Source organism: Salmo salar, chromosome 02 (assembly GCF_965601325.2).
Source record: "Salmo salar chromosome 02, fSalSal1, whole genome shotgun sequence".
Lineage (NCBI taxonomy): Eukaryota > Metazoa > Chordata > Actinopteri > Salmoniformes > Salmonidae > Salmo > Salmo salar.
Window position 1 is genome coordinate 76784103 of NC_138292.1, and position 21558 is coordinate 76805660.

Below are 21558 nucleotides of genomic sequence, written 5' to 3' on the forward strand. Positions count from 1 at the left end.
GTGATGCCGGGCTATCTACTTAGAATATTGCAAAATGTGCTTTCACCGAAAAGATATTTTAAAATCGGACATAGCGAGTGCATAGAGGAGTTCTGTATCTATAATTCTTAAAATAATTGTTATGTTTTTTGTGAACGTTTATCGTGAGTAATTTTGTAAATTCACCGGAAGTTTGCGGGGGGTATGCTAGTTCTGAACGTCACATGCTAATGTAAAAAGCAGTTTTTTGATATAAATATGAACTTGATTGAACAAAACATGCATGTATTGTATAACATAATGTCCTAAGATTGTCATCTGATGAAGATCATCAAAGGTTAGTGCTGCATTTAGCTGTGGTTTGGGTTTATGTTACATTATATGCTAGCTTGAAAAATGGGTGTCTGATTATTTCTGGCTGGGTACTCTGCTGACATAATCTAATGTTTTGCTTTCGTTGTAAAGCCTTTTTGAAATCGGACAGTGTGGTTAGATTAACGAGAGTCCTGTCTTTAAAATGGTGTAAAATAGTCATATGTTTGAGAAATTGAAGTAATAGCATTTCTAAGGTATTTCAATAACGCGCCACGGGATTCCACTGGCTGTTACGTAGGTGGGACGAAATCGTCCCACTGGCCCTAGAGAAGTTAACCAAACACATACCCATATATAGGACTCTCAATCAGAGGCAACTAGAAAACACCTGCCTCCAATTGAGAGTCCAACCCCAATAAACTAGACATAGAAATACAAAAGACTAGAGACCACATAGAAATACAAACATAGAACATAACCCCAAAAACCCGGAACTAACTACACCAACACCCTACTAAATAAATCACCACCCCGAACCACATAAACAAAATACCCTCTGCCACGTCCTGACCAAACTACAATAACAAATAACCCTTATACTGGTCAGGACGTGACAGTACCCCCCCCTAAAGGTGCAGACCCCGGATGCACCTCATAAATAACCAAAAAACAACAACAACAACAAAATTCCCCCTAAACTAAAGGGACGGAAGGGAGGGTGGCTGCCGTCACCGACGGCACTTGTGCTACACCCCCCCTCCCCAACCCACCTATACAGGAGGTGGGTCTGGCTCCGGCCTACTGTCCTCCAGACTGTAGACAAAGTCTCTAGATTCTGGACCGTAGGCAGACTCACTCCGTTCCGGGTCGTAGGCCGACTCACTCAGTTCCAGATCGTAGGCCGACTCACTCAGTTCGCAACTGTAGGCAGACTCATTCAGTTCACAGTTAATTTCCATTTCACCCTGTTCCGGACCGCAGGCAGACTCACCCGGTTCCGAATCGCAGGCAGACTCCCTCGGTTCCGGGTCGCAGGCACTCTCCCTCGGTTCCGGGTCGCAGGCAGACTCCCTCGGTTTCGGGTCGCAGGCAGACTCCCTCGGTTCCGGGTCGCAGGCAGACTCCCTCGGTTCCGGGTCGCAGGCAGACTCCCTCGGTTCCGGACTGCACACTGTTGCCAGATACTCTGGACTGCACACTGTTGCCAGATACTCTGGACTGCACACTGTTGCCGGATACTCTGGACTGCACACTGTTGCCGGATACTCTGGGAAGACGGCCCAATGTCCGGAACTGGGTGAGTCTGCCCGCCAGAGCCGCCCGCCAGTCCGGAGCTGCCCGCCAGTCCGGAGCTGCCAGAGCCGCCTGCCAGTTCAGAGCCACCTAAGTGGGCGAAGCCTAGGGTGGAGCGGAGTCCATGTCCCGAACCTAAGCCACCTCCAGTATAGGTGGGTTGGGGGGGGGGTGTAGCACTAGTGCCGTTGTTGACGGCAGCCACCCTCCCTTCCCTCCCTTTTTGTTTAGGGGGTATTTGGGTTTTTGTTTTGTTGTTGTTGTTTTGGGGGGGATTTTGGTTTTTCTTTTTAGGTGCATTCCGGGGTCTGCACCTTTAGGGGGGGTACTGTCACGTCCTGACCAGCAGAGGGAGTAATTGTATTATATTTGCTCAGGACGCGGCAGAGGGGTATTTGTTTCATATGGTTCGGGTTGTGTGTGTTATTTAAGGGGTGTTTGATTTATGTAGTCTGGGGTTTAGTTTTGTTCTAGTGTTGGTTTTCTATGGTTTATCTAGTTGTTCTGTTTCTTTGTTAGTCTGTGTGGCTCCCGATCAGGAACAGCTGTATGTCGTTGTTCCTGATTGGGAGTCATATATTAGGAGTGTGTTTTTCACCTGGGGTTTGTGGGTTGTTGATTTTGCACTGCTGTATGTAAGTACATAGCCTGTAAAACTGTCGGTTTGTCGTTTTTGTTTTCTTATTTTCCGTGTTCATTTTATTCTAATTAAATAGAAAGATGAGCATTCATATCCCGTCTGCATTTTGGTCATCCATTCACCACGACAGCCATTACACTGAGACAGGATTGTGTCAAGGCACAGATCTGGGGAAGGGTACCAAAACATTTCTGCAGCATTGCAGCTCTCCAAGAACACAGTTGCCTCCATCATTCTTAAATGGAAGAAGTTTGAAACCACCAAGACTCTTCCTAGAGTTGGCTGCCCAGCAAAACTGAGCAATCAAGAAACGGATGGGAGAAGCTTCCAGAAGGACAACCATCTCTGCAGCACTCCACCAATCAGGCCATTATGGTAGAGTGGCCAGATGAAAGCCACTCCTCAGTAAAAGGCACATGACAGCCCGCTTGGAGTTTGCCAAAAGGCACCTAAAGACTCTCAGACCATGAGAAACAAGATTCTCTGGTCTGATGAAACCAAGATTGAACTTTTTGGCCTGAATGCCAAGCGTCACGTCTGGAAGAAACCTGGAAGCATCCCTACGGTGAAGCATGGTGGAGGCAGCATCATGCTGTGGGCATGTTTTTCAGTGGCAGGGACTGGGAGACTAGTCAGGATCGAGGGAAAGATAAATGGAGCAAAGTATAGAGAGATCCTTGATGAAAACCTGCTCCAGAGCGCTCAGGACCACAGACTGGGGCGAAGGTTCCCCTTCCAACAGGACAATGTCCTTAAGCACACAGCCAAGACAATGCAGGAGTGGCTTCTGAACAAGTCTCTGAATGTCCTTGAGTGGCCAAGCCAGAGCCCGGATTTGAACCCGATTGAACATCTCTGAAGAGGCCTGAAAATATGCTCCCCATCCAACCTGACAAAGCTTGAAAGGATCTGCAGAGATGAAAGGGAGAAACTCCCCAAATACAGGTGTGCTAAGCTTGTAGCGTCATACCCAAGAAGACATGAGGCTGTAATTGCTGCCAAAGGTGCTTCAACAAAGTACTGAGTAAAGGGTCTGAATACTTACGTAAATGTGATATTTCCTGTTTTTATATTTAATACATTTGCAAAAAAAAAGTGTTTTTGCTTTGTCATTATGGGATATTGTGTGTAGATTGATGAGGGGAAAAAACTATTAAATCCATTTTAGAATAAGGCTGTAATGTAATAAAATGTGGAAAAAGTCAAGTGGTCTGAATACTTTTCCTAATGCACTGTTTACCAGAGTGTATTTTGAACAATGCTAGATTAACTTTGATGTCCAAAGTGTAGGAATACAGGTGAAATCAGTCATTGGCACAGACAAGGTGGAGTAGCAGGATGATCGGAATGCCGTGAACCAAGAAGTTGTGAGTTTAAATTCAAGGTGAGGATAAGTACACAATGTAATCATGTATTTCAAAATGTGTCAAATACATAAGTTGAAAACACTGCAGCTATTTCGAGACATTCTAATGACTCGTCTTTGTTTGCAGGACATCATCTGGGAAAACCTTGTGGAAATTTGAATCCACATGTGAAAGGTTATGCAATCAAATCTAAAATGTTATTTTCCATCAAGACCTTACAGTTTCCCTTCGAAATTCGACTTATTATGGATGAATGTTTATTTTTGACAAATTAATTCTGCATGGTAACAGGTTTCAAACAGAAAAAATTAAAAGGGTTAAGTTTAGGCATTCATTCCTGGACTTCAAGATTAGGGCTATGGTTTGGTGAAGGCTTAAAAAAACATAATAAAAAACACAACGCCTATTACCATCAGGTATCGCCAATTACTCTCACAGCTTGCTAGAGCGCTGTGTACTCCGGGTAGCGCTGTGTACTCCGGTAGCGCTGTGTACTCCGGTAGCACTGTGTCACTCCCGGTAGCGCAGTGACCTAAGCAGCACGCTACAACTCCGAGCATCATGAGTTCGTGCCACGTGCTGGGCAAAAGCTTTTCTTTTTTTTGGTGAGCGCCGAGGAAGGTATATATCGACATTCTCTGGACTTTTTCAAACACTTCTCGTGTGATGATATTTTACATGAAGTTGATTATTTTTGTCATTGCCGTAAAGGTGAAAGATTACACTAACAACTGGTGGCAATTGAGATCAGCTGTGTGGTTGATTTTAGTACGTGTTGATGGTTTAATGAGATATCAGCTGGCGTTAATTTAGTGGCCCTCATTGGTTGCAATCGGTCCGATATAATTATTGATAGATATTGCCGATTTTGACTTTATGATATTACTTACATGGCCTTTCTGCATTTCCTTACAGCTGGGACCAGTCTCGTACACCCAGGTGACAAGTTGTATGTCCTCAGGTCAATCTCATCCAGCACGTCCTTTGACATCAGCAGTGCGTTGGCCAGTGATGAGAAGTGTGAACCTGAGAGTTCTTTTCCTGTTTGATTTCCTGACTTCAGGAACTTCTCAATGTCCTCATGTACTGAATCATCTTTCATCTCAGTCAAGCAGATGAGTAGATTGATGTACCTATCAGGTGAGACTTCATCTACATTTGGCTTCCTGAGGTATTTCTTAATTTCTTTAACAGTCTCTGAGCTGATCTCTGTTTGTGGCAGTAGGTCTTGTAACAGGTTCTGGTTGGATTCTGTTGAGATGCCAACAAGGAAGCGGAGGAACAGGTCCAGGTGTCCATTCTCACTCTCCAAGGCTTTATCCACCATCATCTTCAGCAGCTCATGCAAGGGCAGCTCTGATGACACATCCCCAATGAAAGACTCCAGGGCCTTGATGTTCTTGCTCACACAGCAGTGGAACACGTACAGAGCAGCAAGGAACTCCTGGAAGCTCAGGTGAACAAAGCAGTATACTTTCTTCCGATACAACCCATGCTCTTGTTTCAGGATTTCTGTGCAAAACCCAGAGTACACTGAGGCTTCACTGACATCAATGCCACACTCTTCTAGGTCTTTCTTATAGAATATCAGATGTCCCTTCACCAGCTGTTCAAATGCAAGTTGTGCCAGTTTGAGAATGGTTTCTTTGTTTCTTTCTATGATTATGTGCAGATCCGTCTCATTTTTCCCATCATACTTCTTGCTTTTCAGGTTTGTCTGAATGAGCAGGAAGTGATTGTACATCTCAGTCAGAGTTGTGATCTCTCCACTCTTATCGTCACTCAGCATTTGCTCAAGAACCCTGGCAGTAATCCAACAGAAGACTGGTATGTGGCACATGATGTGGAGGCTCCTTGATGTATTAATGTGTGAGATGATTCTTCTGGCCCGGTTCTCATCCTCAACATTCTTCTCAAAGTATTCTTCTTTCTGTTTGTCATTGAACCCTCGTACTTCTGTCACCTTGTTGATGTACTCATGGGGAACTTGATTGGCTGCTGCTGGTCTGGAGGTTATCCAGAGGAGAGCTTCGGGGAGTAGATTCCCCTCAATGAGGTTTGTCATCAACCTGTCAACTGATGACATTTCAGTTAGATCAGTCAACTTCTTGTTCTGATGAAAACCTAATGGTAGTCTGCTTTCATCCAGACCATCAAAGATGAACATGACTTTGCAGGTATCATATATCTTTGCCTCTTCTATCTCTGCAAGTTCAGGGTGGAAGTAACGCAAAAGTCCATGAAGACTGTACTGGTCATCTTGAATCAGATTCAGCTCTCGGAGTGGGAGCACAAATATGAAATCAACATCCTGATTAGCATTTTCTTCAGCCCAGTCGAGTATGAACTTCTGCACAGAGACTGTTTTTCCAATGCCAGCAATGCCCTTCGTCAACACAGTTCTGATGGGTCTCTCCTTTTCTCTCTCTTCTCCAGATAAGGGTTTGAAGATGTCATTGCAGTTTATTGGAGTGTCTGTAGATTTTTTTGTCCTGGATGTATATTCAATCTGCCGGATCTCATGTTCTTTATTAACCCCTTCACTCTGTCCTTGTGTGATGTAGAGCTGTGTGTAGACGCTGTTGAGGGGAGTTTGTTCCACTGCGGTGCCTTCAAACACAAATCCAAACTTCTTCTTCAGACTGGTTTTAAGTTTGTCTTTAACTCTTTGTGTGTCGTCATCCACTGGAAAGAACAACACACTTTAAAACGTCAATAAGTAAGTTACAACAGGAAAGTGAGTCTGAGAAAGTCCAGAAGCATCACCAAGGACACCACAAACCCCAGCCACGAGTTACCATCGGGCAGATTGATATCTACAAGCCTGCTGAACACTTGAACTGGACTGACCACCTGCACTGACTTTCCACAGCACACATGCACTCACTCATCCACACGCACACACCCACACAGATATACACTTATCCCCCCACACACACACACACACACACACACACACACACACACACACACACACACACCGCTACACACACATCACAACTGCTTAATTATTATTGCTAAATACTGCACAATTTACAAAACACATGTACATATTGTACTGTAAATTGTGCCTTCCTGTATTATAATATTATAGTTGTTATTAAATGTTTATCATAAACTGGGTGGTTTGGGTTCTGGATGCTGATTGGTTAAAAGCTGTGGTATATCAGACATTATAAACTGGGTGGTTCGAGCCCTTAATGCTGATTGGCTGACAGCTGTGGTATATCAGACCATATGCCACTGGTATAAGAAAACATGTCTTTTTACTGCTCTAATTACGTTGGTAACCAGTTTATAATAGCAATAAGGCACCTCAGGGTTTTTGGTATATGGACAATATATCACTGCTAAGGGCTGTATCAGGCACTCTGTTTTCATCGTGCATAAGAACAGCTATTAGCTGTGGTATATTGGCCATATACCACACCCCCTCGTGCCTTATTGCTTAAATATAGCACGGATATGACGCAAGTTTATAATAGCAATAAGGCATGTTGGGGGTCTGTGGTATATGGACAATATATCACTGCTAAGGGCTGTATCTAGGCATTCCATGTTGCTTTGTGCCTAAGAACAGCCCTTAGCCATGGTATATTGGCCATATACTACACCCCCTCGGGCCTTGTTGCTTAATTCTATTCACCTTCGCAATTTACTTTATGTTGTTATCTTTTCTTATTTCTTATTGTTGTTGTATACCATGTGTATCCTTTACATACAACTAATACAACTTAAAGTTGTGTGTGAGTGTACAGTATACATTGTGTGAGGTTAGCCTTATCAGACATACCTCTCCGCTGCCCAATGCACATAGTCTGTCCATAGCAATCCACCTCTATACAGACTGGCCCACCTGGAAGAAAATAAAAATATATTTTACTGTAATTAAAACAGACTTCAGTGAGTGGTATCATACGTGATTTAGAGGATACTGATGAGAGAGTGTGTGAGAGAGCGAGAGAGACAGACCTAGCTCCTGGACCAAATAAGTCTCTTTCTCCTGGAGGATCCTGTAGAAGGCTGATTTGACTTTAACTGAGTTTAAGGCCTTGTACAGCTCCCTCATCTGGTCCTGTCTGGTCCGGGCAGCATCGATGTTAAAGTACGCCTCCTTATGGATCATACCCCACTGGAACAGTGTATCTGATATGTACATCACCATGGTAACCCTCTGAATGAGGTCCGCCATGTGTCTGTCCACAAACTTTGCATCTAGGGTGGAGAAATGGACAGGTGTATTCCCCCCCCCACACACACACACACACACACACACACACCACACACACACACACACCGTTCAAAAACATGCATGTGTTCCAAACAAATCCAGGTAAGAAACACATCAAAACATTATAAATATATAGGTAACTGTACAGTATTTATTTTACATACGAGACAAATTTAAAATAGAACATATAGAAATAGTAGAAAGATAAAGCTATATTCAGTAAAATAACCATTACTTCATAAGGAGACCATTTCTGGTGTTTCACCTCAGATACATTACTTCATAAGGAGACCATTTCTGGTGTTTCACCTCAGATACATTACTTCATAAGGAGACCATTTCTGGTGTTTCACCTCAGATATATTACTTCATAAGGAGACCATTTCTGGTGTTTCACCTCAGATACATTACTTCATAAGGAGACCATTTCTGGTGTTTCACCTCAGATACATTACTTCATAAGGAGCCCATTTCTGGTGTTTCACATCAGATACATTACTTCATAAGGAGACCATTTCTGGTGTTTCACCTCAGATATATTATTTCATAAGGAGACCATTTCTGGTGTTTCACCTCAGATACATTACTTCATAAGGAGGCCATTTCTGGTGTTTCACCTCAGATACATTACTTCATAAGGAGACCATTTCTGGTGTTTCACATCAGAGTCAAAGCTTTACTTACCGCTTTCCTCACATCTCTTCTCTGTCTCAATGGAATCAAGAGAGTGGGGGGGTCTGGAACAATAACAAACATGGCTACATATTACATGTATAGTATCTGGGCACCGGTAACAGCACCCCCTTTGTCCTCAATCTGATACTACAACATGGAGACCCCCTTTGCACTGGTAACAGCGCCCCCTGTGTCCTCAACATGGTACTACAACATGGAGACCACACTGACTTGAAGCATTTCAGGGAATTCTGTCTCACATTTGGTCAAAGGACCTTGCTCCACTGTTGACATTGTCACGGTCTTCTCTCCTCCCTTCAGTGTCCTCCTCTTCTCTCTTCCCTTCAGTGTCCTCCTCTTCTCTCCTCCCTTCAGTGTCCCCTTCTTCTCTCCTCCCTTCAGTGTCTCCTTCTTCTGACCTCCCTTCATTGTCCCCCTCTTCTCTTTTTCCTTCAGTATCCCCCTCTTTTCTCCTTCCTGAGCATCTCCACCAGACAGAGGAAGTGCTTTCTTCTTCTCTCCTCCTTTTGGAGCAGTTGCTCCCCATCTCTTTGTCTCTACAGAGTCTTGATCTATGAGATCTGTGAGTGAACACAGAAAATAAATCCCAGTATTTTGATTTTTATTATATAATATGTAGAAAAACTACGAAATACAATTGCAGATGTTTTTACAATAGCAAAATACAATTCATGAAGGATAAAAATGTGTCATTTGACTTGTATTTATATGTGTTTAGCATTGACAGAAAATGAAAATCCCCAAATAAACTTGTTGCTGTGAAGTAACTGTTAATGCAATGTCATGACTTTGACTTTCCATCTTACTGTCACAGAAACAGGAAGTGACTATGGGCGCCATTTTCATCTATAAAAACCCCAGATTCGCTTTCACAAAATGGCCCCCTATGTGTCCAAAACAATGCAACACACTTGAAGAACAACTTGTGTTGTCATTTTCGGTCACAACTTGGTCGCAACTACGTGCTGCTGTGCGGTTTGTTGCTAACGTTACTTTACTACCTGCCAACTTTACAGTTTTTACTTTTTAATTTTTAATAACTGTTTTATATATCTTTTTCATTTTCCCTCAACTTTTTTCCTTCAACTTTTTCACCCCGGACGCTTTATCTGGACATGGTTATACAGGACATCTGCCAGTCGAAGCTAAGTAGTAACATTAACATTATGCCTTCTAATTGCAGTTGCTGTATTCATTATATACAGGAGAACGTTCGCCTTATGGTGGGGTGCTGCAAGTGCTGCAAGCCCAGCTTCAAACGCCATCGTTAGGCAAGGGTAATTTAAGTGTAGGAAAGGATGAAACAGCGTCTGTGCCACCAGTAAGTACAGATAGTAAGTCCCCCCGCACAGTCCCCGCAGCTGGACAATTTTCTCACGGCTTCTAGAAGGAAATGCTGTAGGAATGCTCAACCGGTGTCACTCATTCAGCCGACAGAAACTTTCAACTGGTTCTCCCCATTAAGCAACGAGTCGGAGTCAGAGGCCGAGCCTTTTCTGGTCTCTCCTCCATCCGTTACTGTGTCTGGGCCGCCGAAGCCTCCCACCATTAGCTCTGACAAATTGAAAACCCTAGTCATTGGCGACTCCATTACGCGCAGTATTAGACTTAAAAAGTATCATCCAGCGATCATAAACTGTTTACCAGGGGGCAGGGCTACCTACGTAAAGGCTAATCTGAAGATGGTGCTGGCTAAGGCTAAAACTGGCGAGTGTAGAGAGTATAGGGATATTGTTATCCACGTCGGCACCAACGATGTTAGGATGGAACAGTCAGAGGTCACCAAGCTCAACATAGCTTCAGCGTGTAAATCAGCTAGAAAGATGTATCGGCATCGAGTAATTGTCTATGACCCCCTCCCAGTTAGGGGGAGTGATGAGCTCTACAGCAGAGTCTCACAACTCAATCGCTGGTTGAAAACTGTTTTCTGCCCCTCCCAAAATATAGAATTTGTAGATAATTGGCCCTCTTTCTGGGACTCACCCACAAACAGGACCAAGTCTGGCCTGCTGAGGAGTGACAGACTCCATCCTAGCTGGAGGGGTGCTCTCATCTTATCTATGAACATAGACAGGGCTCTAACTCCTCTAGCGCCACAATGAGATAGGGTGCAGGCCAGGAAGCAGGCTGTTAGCCAGCCTGCCAGCTTAGTGGAGTCTGCCACTAGCACAGTCAATGTAGTCAGCTCAGCTATCCCCAATGAGACCGTGTCTGTGCCTCGATCTAGGTTGGGCAAAACTAAACATGGCGGTGTTCACCTTAGCAATATCACTGGAATAAAGACCTACTCTATTCCTGTCATTATTGAAAGAGATTGTGATATCACACATCTCAAAACAGGGCTACTTAATGTTAGATCCCTCACTACCATGGCAGTTATAGTCAATGAAGTAATCATTGATCATAATCTTGATTGGCCTGACTGAAACATGGCTTAAGCCTGATGAATTTACTGTGTTAAATGAGGCCTCTCCTCTTGGTTACGCTAGTGACCATATCCCCCACGCATCCCGCAAAGGCAGAGGTGTTGCTAACATTTACGATAGCAAATTTCAATTTACAAAAAAAAATTGCTGCGTTTTCATTTTTTGAGCTTCTAGTCATGAAATCTATGCAGCCTACTCAATCACTTTTTATAGCTACTGTTTACAGGCCTCCTGGGCTGTATACAGTGTTCCTCACTGAGTTCTCTGAATTCCTATCGGGCCTTGTAGTCCTGGCAGATAATATTCACCGTTTTGGTGACTTCAATATTCACATAGAAAAGTCCACATACCCACTCCAAAAGGCTTTCGGAGCCATCATCGACTCAGTGGGTTTTGTCCAACATGTCTCCGGACCTACTCACTGCCACAGTCATACTCTGGACCTAGTTTTGTCCCGTGGAATACATATTGTGGATCTTAATGTTTTTCCTCATAATCCTAGACTATCGGACCACCATTTTATTACATTTGCAACAAATAATCTGCTTAGACCCCAACCAACGATCATTTAAAGCTGTGCTATAAATTCTCGGACAACCGAAAGATTCCTAGATGCCCTTCCAAACTCCCTCCACCTACCCAAGGACATCAGAGTACAAAATCGGTTAACCACCTATCTGAGGAACTAAATATAACCTTGCGTAATACCCTAGATGCAGTCGCACCCCTAAAAATAAAAAAACTTTGTCATAAGAAACTAATTCTCTGGTATACAGAAAATACCTGAGCCCTGAAGCAAGCTTCCAGAAAATTGGAACGGAAATGGCGCTCCACCAAACAGGAAGTCTTCTGACTAGCGTAGAAAGATAGTGCCGTGCAATATCGAAGAGCCCTCACTGCTGCGCGATCATCCTATTTTTCCAACTTAATTGAAGAGAATAAGAACAATCCAAAATGTATTTTTGATACTGTCGCAAAGCTAACCTATAAGCATTTTTTTTCATTAAATCGATTTTAATCAGAACTAAAGTTTTGTTGCTAAGGATTCCAAGACGCGGTTAGCCTTTACTGCTGGGACTGCAAGTTTGTGTTCCATTTATTGCGTGGATTCCACGAGTGCTAGCTGGCTGTACTACAGACATCTGTCGTCGTCGTGGGAAAGACTCATTGTTATCTTTTCGTAAAACAACTGGTTGCAGTAAAGAACCAACCTGGATACTAAGGAGATCCTGAGGGAAATCGACGAGTACCAACAGCTTTACGCTATGGAGTAACAACATACTCAATCATGGAAAGATCCGACTACCTCACAAAATAACTTTCATCTGAAAAAAAAATGAAAAACAGATTCATCTACAGACACAGACGATTTACTTACCTTTGAAGTAGAGGCTAGTGCTCTGGCTAGAATCCATGAAACACTGGAAAAGTTGTGTGAGAAGGTAGCAGGGCTGAGGGCGAGTTCAGCCAGAGTGAAATTGTCACGCTCCAAGGAGAAAACAAGGCACTCGCAGCCAAGGTAATAATCCACGATTCCAACATGGATTGTCCACTCAGGGAAAACAGGGTGATGGAGTCGCTACTAGACATACAAAGTCGTAGCATGCGTGAACATCACATTTTTTTCTGTGATTCCTGAGGACGCATCCAATAATCCAGTGTGCGCGATCAGCGGGGGAAGGGAGCTTAAAGGGACCAAATTCGGTCTCAATGACCAATTTCCAAGGGAGATAAATGAACGTCGTAAGAGACTGTATCCGCTACAATGGCAACAAAGGGAGAAGGGTAAGCATGCTTTTCTCATTGTGGACAAACTCTTTATGGATGGACAGCTATTCCGAGACAGCTCCATAACACCGTGGCTCTACTAAATTCTATAGGGACTTCAGGTTACGGAAAAAAGAAAGTATGGAAACTGTAAAAATATCTGAACAATAGGAAGTGGATATGACACACACGTACTCAATTACATGCTCGCTTACACATACGGACTTATACATCCACACACACCTGATCTCGCTCTCTTCTCTCACTCTCTCTTTCTCTCTTTTCTCTTTTCTTCTCTCCCTCTCTCTCTATTGTCGAGAACTGTTTTATAATTGAATGTGTTTATTGTTTGTCTATCTTTTTTATGTATTTGTCTACAAGTTTATATATGTTTACAACAAGCAAAGGGAAGATATCAGAATACGGGCATTGGGGAATAATAACATATTGTACGGAATACATTTGTACTGTAGTGAAGCCGTATGCTATGGTACCTACACGTACGCTACGGTCACAAGACGCAGGCCTCCTTACTGTCCCTAGAATTTCTAAGCAAACAGCTGGAGGCAGGGCTTTCTCCTATGGAGCTACATTTTTATAGAATGGTCTGCCTATCCATGTGAGAGACGCAGACTCGGCCTCAACATTTAAGTCTTTACTGAAGACTCATCTCTTCAGTAGGTCCTATGATTGAATGTAGTCTGGCCCAGGGGTGTGAAGGTTAACGGAGAGGCACTGGAGCGACGAACCGCCCTTACTGTCTCTGCCTGGCCGGTTCTTCTCTCTCTACTGGGATTCTCTGCCTCTAACCCTATTACAGGGGCTGAGTCACTTGCTTACTGGTGCTCTTTTATGCCGTCCCTAGGTGCGTCATTTGAGTGGGTTGAGTCACTGACATGATCTTCTTGTCCGGGTTGGCGCCCTCCTCAGGTTCGTGCCGTGGGGGACATCTTCGTGGGCTATACTCAGCCTTGTCTCAGGGTAGTAAGTTGGTGGTTTGAAGATATCCCTCTAGTGGTTTGGGGGCTGTGCTTTGGCAAAGTGGGTGGGGTTATATCCTGCCTGGTTAGCCCTGTCCGGGGGTATCGTCAGACGGGGCCACAGTGTCTCCCGACCCCTCCTGTCTCAGCCTCCAGTATTTATGCTGAAATAGTTTGTGTCGGGGGGCTAGAGTCAGTCTGTTATATCTGGTGTGTTTCTCCTGTCTTATCCTGTGTCCTGTGTGAATTTAAGTATGCTCCCTCTAATTCTCGCTCTCTCCCTCTCCCTCCCCTCCAGAAAGACCTGAGCCCTGGGACCATGCATCAGGACTACCTGACGTTATGACTCCTTGCTGTCCCCAGTCCACCTTGTTGTGCTGCTGCTCCAGTTTCAACTGTTCTGCCTGCGGCAATGGAACCCTGACCTATTCACCTTGTCCTGGACCTGCTGTTTTCGACTCTCTCTCTTTACCACACCTGCTGTCTCTAACTCTGAATGCTTGGCTATGAAAAGCCAACTGACATTTACTCCCGAGGTGCTGACCTGTTGCACCCTCTACAACCACTGTGATTATTATTATTATTATTTGATACTGCTGGTCATCTATGAACGTTTGAACATCTTGGCCATGTACTGTTATGATCTCCACCCGGCACAGCCAGAAGAGGACTGGCCACCCCTCAGAGCCTGGTTCCTCTCTAGGTTTCTTCCTAGGTTCCTGCCTTCTAGGGAGTTTTTCCTAGCCACCGTGCTTCTACATCTGCATTGCTTGCTGTTTGGGGTTTTAGGCTGGGTTTCTGTATAGCACTTTGTGACATTGGCTGATGTAAAAAGCACTTCACAAATACATTTGATTGATTGAATTTGATTGAAGAAGCAGAAAGCAAGATATTCCGAAAAATATTTATACCGTTTTTTTTTTTTTTTTTTACAGGGGTTGGGGTTAATTAAGACCCAACCAGTAGTGTTCAGGAATGTTTTGTACACCATACTCAGGTCTATTAATCAATCACATCTCTGTTCTCGTATCTCATACTCAGGGGTGAAAGGAAGACTGTATGGGCCCTTACAACGGCCTGGCAAAATAAATAGTGGGGATATGCCATACCGGCAGAGGTGGGACCAAGTCACTATTATTCGAGACACAAGCAAGTCTCAAGTCACATGGTCCAAGTCTCAGGTCCAGTCCCAAGAAGAATGGGACGAGTCTGGAGTCAAGTCCAAGTCGTGCATTCTAAGAGCAAGTCAAGTCGGGTCACAAGTTTTTTCAAGTCAAGTCAACTAGGGATATCACATCACGTTGTCACTTCTCTGGATTCCAGCGCAAGCAGGATCATACTGTCTACCTGTATGCAGCGGGGGTTACAGGATCGGACGGAAAGCATGATTTGTCTGTAGCCTTTGTCTTTCTCACACATATCTTAATTAATTTGTTACATCTTCATCTCTTTAAGTAATGAAGGTAGTGCGATGTTACAGCTAACTTTAAACAGAGCCAGTACCCTCCATTGAGGTAGGCCTATACAAGTATAACCCTCCCAAACACCAGATAGCCTATTGTTGTGGCAAAGATGTGTCTGTAGCAGATTGCTAAACGGTACCTTACACTGACGCACAACTGTTTGGTTCTGAAGCACAGATTCGTTTCTTTTTTAACAAGAATTTGGTGCAATGCCATATGCATATGTTAGTGACCAGATCGAATAAGCAAATATATAATATACAAATAGTAGGCCATATGTAGCAAATTAAAATATGAAGAAAATAAATCCCTTTCAGGTTCACACTTGAAACCCCCCACAACCTTCTCACTGTGCAAGCTCACCCAAACTGTATTGATTGACAGTTTGCTGGTCCAATCAGAGGGCCGAGTGTGCTTTTCACTAGCCAATCCGTTTATTTTTTTTGCAATTGCCATACTGTCTCACTCTGTTTGAAAAAATTGGGATTGACATGATTTTTGAATGACTACCCCTTCCTTTGTCCCGCATACATACATCCTCTGTTAACAAGTATTCCATTTCATGCACAGATCCAACTACAAAGACCGGGGAGCTTTTTGAACTACTCATAAAGAAGGGCAGTGATTGGTAGATGGGTAAAAATAAATCAGACATTGAATATCTCTTTAAGCATGGCCAAGTTAATAATGATGCTGTGGATGATGAATTAAACCACTCAGACACATCAGACACAGTCGTCCTTCTGAATTGAGCTGCAGGACAGGAAGCAAACTGCATAGGGATGTCACCATGAGGACATTGATAAGTTAATTACAATTCACTTTTCACTTTAGCACCATCTGTACCTAATAGAGCAGATGTAGTCTGACGTGTGGAAGTCAGCTGTCTGGCAGGAGAGACTCATTGGGAGGGAGAAGTTCTGACTGAATGCACATTTGAGAACTAGAACGGTCCATTTACTTCCTTTTATTGACCAATCACAAGTGGGGCACCCTAATGGGCGGGCCGCCACTGGTCCCAAATATTTCCAACATCTGAACAGTGGCCGAAACTATCTCACCAGAGAAAGCATCCGAATGTGTATCTGATGCTGTCTGGCCAAAAAGAGTATGACTTTTCAGATAGACGGTCTACACATTCTGTGACAGAGGAGCGTTGTTTCGCTCGCTTGGACTCTTTATCGAAGATAGATTTTCTGTTGGCGTGCGTCTTGGTCAAATAAATTATACATTTTGGATGGGCAAGGAGGTACGGTAGGGCAGCCCAGGCCCCCAAAAGCAAGCCTATAACGCCTGCCCTGCCTTTTATTGACACCTGTGGTGCATATGTACAATAATGTACAGTAATGGACAGTGATGGCAGAACAATATTAAAGTTTGTTTGACTGGACTTCACGGGCATCTCTGCTGAAACCAACAAAGTAATACAGAAGGTCCTGTACAAGGAAGAAATTCCATCTACTTTCACACCTGTTCATAATGAAATCAGAGATAGAGCGCCCTCTACAGATCAGATGACAGAAACACACTCACAGACGCACTACGACAGATATACTGTCCCGGAATCCCACTACCCAATCACATACATATCACTACACATCCAGATTGGAGGATGGTGTCTAGAGAGGTGAGCAAAGGTCATTCTACCACTGGAGGGCGATCTCCCTCCATATCAGACTTTGTGTCTAGTGACACAACCTGACTACATGGAAGAATCACAGTTGGTTACTCCCTTATGTCCTCTCCTCGTCTCCTTCTCAAAACCTATTGGAGGAGAAGGTTCGAGAGGAGGGACTTCCCAATGGCTCCTGACAGATGAGTGTAACTCTTCACCTAGTACTAAAGACTGAATCCTAGCAATTATGGGTGACATTTTCCAGGTGCAAAACTGTTCATAGCGTTCACAATTTTGCTGTGAAGTGACTTCATGCAATGACATGACTTTGACTTTTGTTTTTACTGCTGCAGAAACAGAAAGTGACTATGGGCACCATTTTATTTTAATTGTTTTGCTATTTATGTGTGAATAACAATGCAACACACTTGAAAAAGGACAAAGCAAGATATTCTGACAAAAATGGCTATTAATAATGAAATCATACATTTGTCAACAAGCAAAAGAGGTTTGGGAGTTAGTGAATAGGATGAATTTTAAATTACACCTCTTCTTTCTCTCCTCTTTTACCTCCTTTCTCACTCATCCATATTCCTCTCTTCATCACCACTTTATCCTCCTTGTCCCCTATAGGCCTCCAATTCGTCTGGTGAGTTAATCACTGAGTGCATTTGACTTCCTCTTGTATCATATCATCTGAACCTATTATTAAACTGAACTGTTTATTCAAGTAAGTTTCTTACCCTTCTGGTGAAGTTAGTAAGGTTAATTTTTCTCAGAGTTGTGGTTTCATCTCTGCCATGCTGTTACTGAGAGAACAGGAAGTAGCTACGTGACTGTGTCAGCAACACATTTGTGTAAAAAGGAAAACGCCTCTGTACATCCTGTTCTTTTGGTATCTGTCAAGGTCTTACTTTTCCCTTACGCAGTTAAGCCAAAACCACATCCCATTATTCAGAGGGGCGTTCTACTAGGCTCCCATTGGCTAGCTAGCGTTGTCACACTCACAGGCGATCAGCGCAGAGCCAGTGACCTTCCAAGGTAAGGATGGAAAGTGTAATTTAACAATTAGCTGCCTACTGTAATGCAGGCCTATTATTATCATATTTGGTAACATTTGCCCATGTATTCAATTTTAGAGTTTGAATGAGTTGTAAAAATGTCCCAGAGAACTCTGTTGAATCCCCTCAATTGAAGGTCAGCTAAGTTAATCTAGGCTACTTAACGTTACTAGCTCGGTATTCGAAGTTGTTATATTATCATTAGTAGTCTATTATCAGGTAAAAACATATGCTTATTATTCAGAATTTCTCAAATATTTATTATAATCATTCAGTGGAATACGCTATTCTACAGCCATTGAATCTGTCTGAGTGTTTAGGGCTGTTAATGGCTAGCTCGGTCCACCACATTATGTTATTATATTTATCAATCTTGAAATACAAGGGAAATTGTTATTAATCAGTGACTGAAATTTGACGCTCCGTGATATTTACTTCCGGACTTGGAGACTTGGAGAGCGCTCAAAGCGTTGTAGGACGCCCCTCTGAATAACGGGGCGTGGTTTTGGCTTAACTGCGTTGGGGAAAAGAAAGACGCGTCAAGGACACAGTTGTGTCCCAGATGTGAAGAGAACAGAAGCTAGCTTGAGCAGCAGTGCCTAGATATCAGAAGAAAGCAGTAACAAAACTGGTGTTATCACTTGTTTGCATGCTGTGTTCCCATCAGGTTCTCACACATCTGCTAACTGCCACGTAGAACAGAGGTTGTACATTGCTATTAAAGCTGAGATGCAACTCTTGTTGGTTAGGCTCTTAACTCTGCACCATTGAGTGATTGTTAACCACTCCAGAATTGCAATTCTTAGAATAAAGTTTGAAGAATATACAGTCTCTTCCTTTTGGTTCGAATTTTCACGACAATTGTTGGTGACGAGGATGACAAACTCCACTTGCTGATCGTTGCCGGGGACACCAAGGTTAACAGCACGCAGGGGCTGCATTAGACGTGGCTCAGGGACCCCACACTCCGTCTGAGTGGAGCAGAAGGGACTCGCCTTGGACCCGACAAGGAGCGTCAGCCATCCCGAATAATAAAATGAAGGGTGATACTGACTTTCTTTAAAGGACAACTGAAGTGCACATTAAAATATAGATCTTGTCTTAGTGACAGAAGACTACTGTGTGTAGAGGAGAATTCATTGTGTGTGCGTTTCACTGTGTGTGAAGAAGCCGTTGTCTTAGTGACAAGGAGGGCTCTACTGTGTGTGGAGAAAAACCCTGTTTTATAACAGAGGTATTCCTGGGTAAATGCGCATTATTGGGCAAAGTACTAAATGAATATGAATTGATAGGCTAATTGATATGCTAATTGATATGCTATGGTTTGACATCGTCAGATGTAAATGCATGATGAAAGGGATTCCAAGTTAAGATCCTGAGGTACTATAGATATACCAGGACAGGGTCCTGAGGTACTATAGAAATACCAGGACAGGATCCTGAGGTACTATAGATATACCAGGACAGGGTCCTGAGGTACTATAGAAATACCAGGACAGGGTCCTGAGGTACTATAGATATACCAGGACAGGGTCCTGAGGTACTATAGATATACCAGGACAGGGTCCTGAGGTACTATAGATATACCAGGACAGGGTCCTGAGGTACTATAGATATACCAGGACAGGGTCCTGAGGTACTATAGATATACCAGGACAGGGTCCTGAGGTACTATAGATATACCAGGACAGGGTCCTGAGGTACTATAGATATACCAGGACAGGGTCCTGAGGTACTATAGATATACCAGGACAGGGTCCTGAGGTACTATAGATATACCAGGACAGGGTCCTGAGGTACTATAGATATACCAGGACAGGGTCCTGAGGTACTATAGATATACCAGGACAGGGTCCTGAGGTACTATAGATATACCAGGACAGGGTCCTGAGGTACTATAGATATACCAGGACAGGATCCTGAGGTACTATAGATATACCAGGACAGGGTCCTGAGGTACTATAGATATACCAGGACAGGATCCTGAGGTACTATAGATATACCAGGACAGGGTCCTGAGGTACTATAGATATACCAGGACAGGGTCCTGAGGTACTATAGATATACCAGGACAGGGTCCTGAGGTACTATAGATATACCAGGACAGGGTCCTGAGGTACTATAGATATACCAGGACAGGATCCTGAGGTACTATAGATATACCAGTACAGGGTCCTGAGGTACTATAGATATACCAGGACAGGGTCCTGAGGTACTATAGATATACCAGGACGGGGTCCTGAGGTACTACATTTGATAGGAGGAACTTCCATGTGGGTGCAAATTTAAAAATTACATAGGGTAATTAAATATAGATATATATTTTGACTGAGAAAAATAAATAAATAAACTCTGCTTGAATTATAAAAAAGGAAGACGTTCCTAACCAAATACTGTTTGTTTTGTGTGTTTGTTTTTCTTTGTCTCTGAGTGTGTGTAAAGATGGAGTTTCACAATGGGAGCCAAGAGCAGCAAGGGAGAACCTTGTCAGACCGGTGAAGGTATTGTTGGATAAGTGGGGCAGGGACATTCTGGAACAGGTACCGTTCTGGCACAAGGTAGCAGATTTCCTCTTGAAAGGCACATTAAGTGAAGTCAGCAGAATGTAGAAAGAAGTTACAGGATTTTGAGATCCAAGAAACCAAGAAAGGCAAAACAAGTAGGAAAGATTGGGATCATTTCAGGAAATGGAAAGGAGAAGCAGAATCTTCTGATAGGAAAGTTAAAGAAATAATGGTAAAAGAAGGTCTGAGGTCAGCCCACATTTGCCACATCAAGATGAGACTGCGATGGGCTGACGTGGAAGGAGGATTCGACGAGAACCACCTCTGGGGTGAGGATATAGCCAATCAGACTCAACTGACTACTCTGTGTGACCGTATTAAAGAACATTACCCACCTACTGTATGACTGATTGGGCAGCTGTCCATAGCTGCACACAAAAGGCCAAAGAGTCATTGGAAGATTACAGGCACAGACTTGAGAACTATTTCCGTGAACACAGTGGCATCAGACCAGGCACTGACGACTACAACAGCCTCCTGAAGGCTGCCCCGATGAATGGACTACTACCGGGCCTGCGTAAGCAGGTTAGGACGACCTCTATTGGCTGGGAAACCACCACCCTCCAAACCGTTGTTGAACACTGTAAACATGCTGAGAGACAACAGCTGTCTCTGGAGGATAAGACCAAACAGAGAATGGAGAAGGAGAGTGTGAAACTCCAGGCTGCACAACTGGCATTGTCTCAGGGGCAGAAGTAACACACAGTCCAGAGCCAGAGGTGGATGTGGCGTCTGGCAGAAACACGGCTCTCTCTGTTATAATTGTGGAAAGAGTTGACATTTGCAAAAAACTGCAAGAACGGATCGGGGGCGTGGCAGGGCGAGGGGCAGGTATCTGGAGAACATAACCACCACCGTAAATTACCCTTTACAACCCACACACAGACTGGCACGAGGTTGAGACAGTTGACACCGTAGCACAGCACCTAAAGATTTTTTCTAGCCTCCGTGAGGAACCAATGGTTCGTCTTCTTGTCAAATTCTGTCAAATTTGTACTAGACATAAAATCTAAATCCATGCCCAAACCTCCCATGTCAAATGAGCCAGTCAGCACTGTGGGAGCCTGGGGAGTGACTATGAAAGAGTTGCTCACGATCCCCCTACCTGTTAAAGTTGATGACACATGCATAAAACATCAATTCATTTCTTCTGCATGTTGT

The 21558-nt window shown here is 43.6% G+C and overlaps 1 protein-coding gene across 2 annotated transcripts in view; it reads right to left on the reverse strand.

Annotated features, from left to right (window-relative positions):
- The window catches only part of LOC106593320 (NACHT, LRR and PYD domains-containing protein 12), a 38971-nt gene extending 21310 nt beyond the window's left edge, over positions 1-17661 (reverse strand). Inside the window, exons 1-6 of one of the 2 annotated variants that reach the window (XM_082967206.1) lie at positions 17516-17661; positions 8761-9081; positions 8510-8562; positions 7567-7809; positions 7388-7450; positions 4485-6279 (exon numbers count right to left, since the gene is read on the reverse strand). In XM_082967206.1, coding sequence (XP_082823332.1) covers positions 4485-6279; positions 7388-7450; positions 7567-7809; positions 8510-8562; positions 8761-9047 — 2441 coding nt within the window. In that variant the 5' untranslated portion in view covers positions 9048-9081; positions 17516-17661. Of the gene's footprint in view, positions 1-4484; positions 6280-7387; positions 7451-7566; positions 7810-8509; positions 8563-8760; positions 9082-17342 lie in introns of both variants that reach the window. The other variant, XM_082967210.1, reaches the window with a different exon arrangement.
- Positions 17662-21558: the final 3897 nt, after the last annotated feature.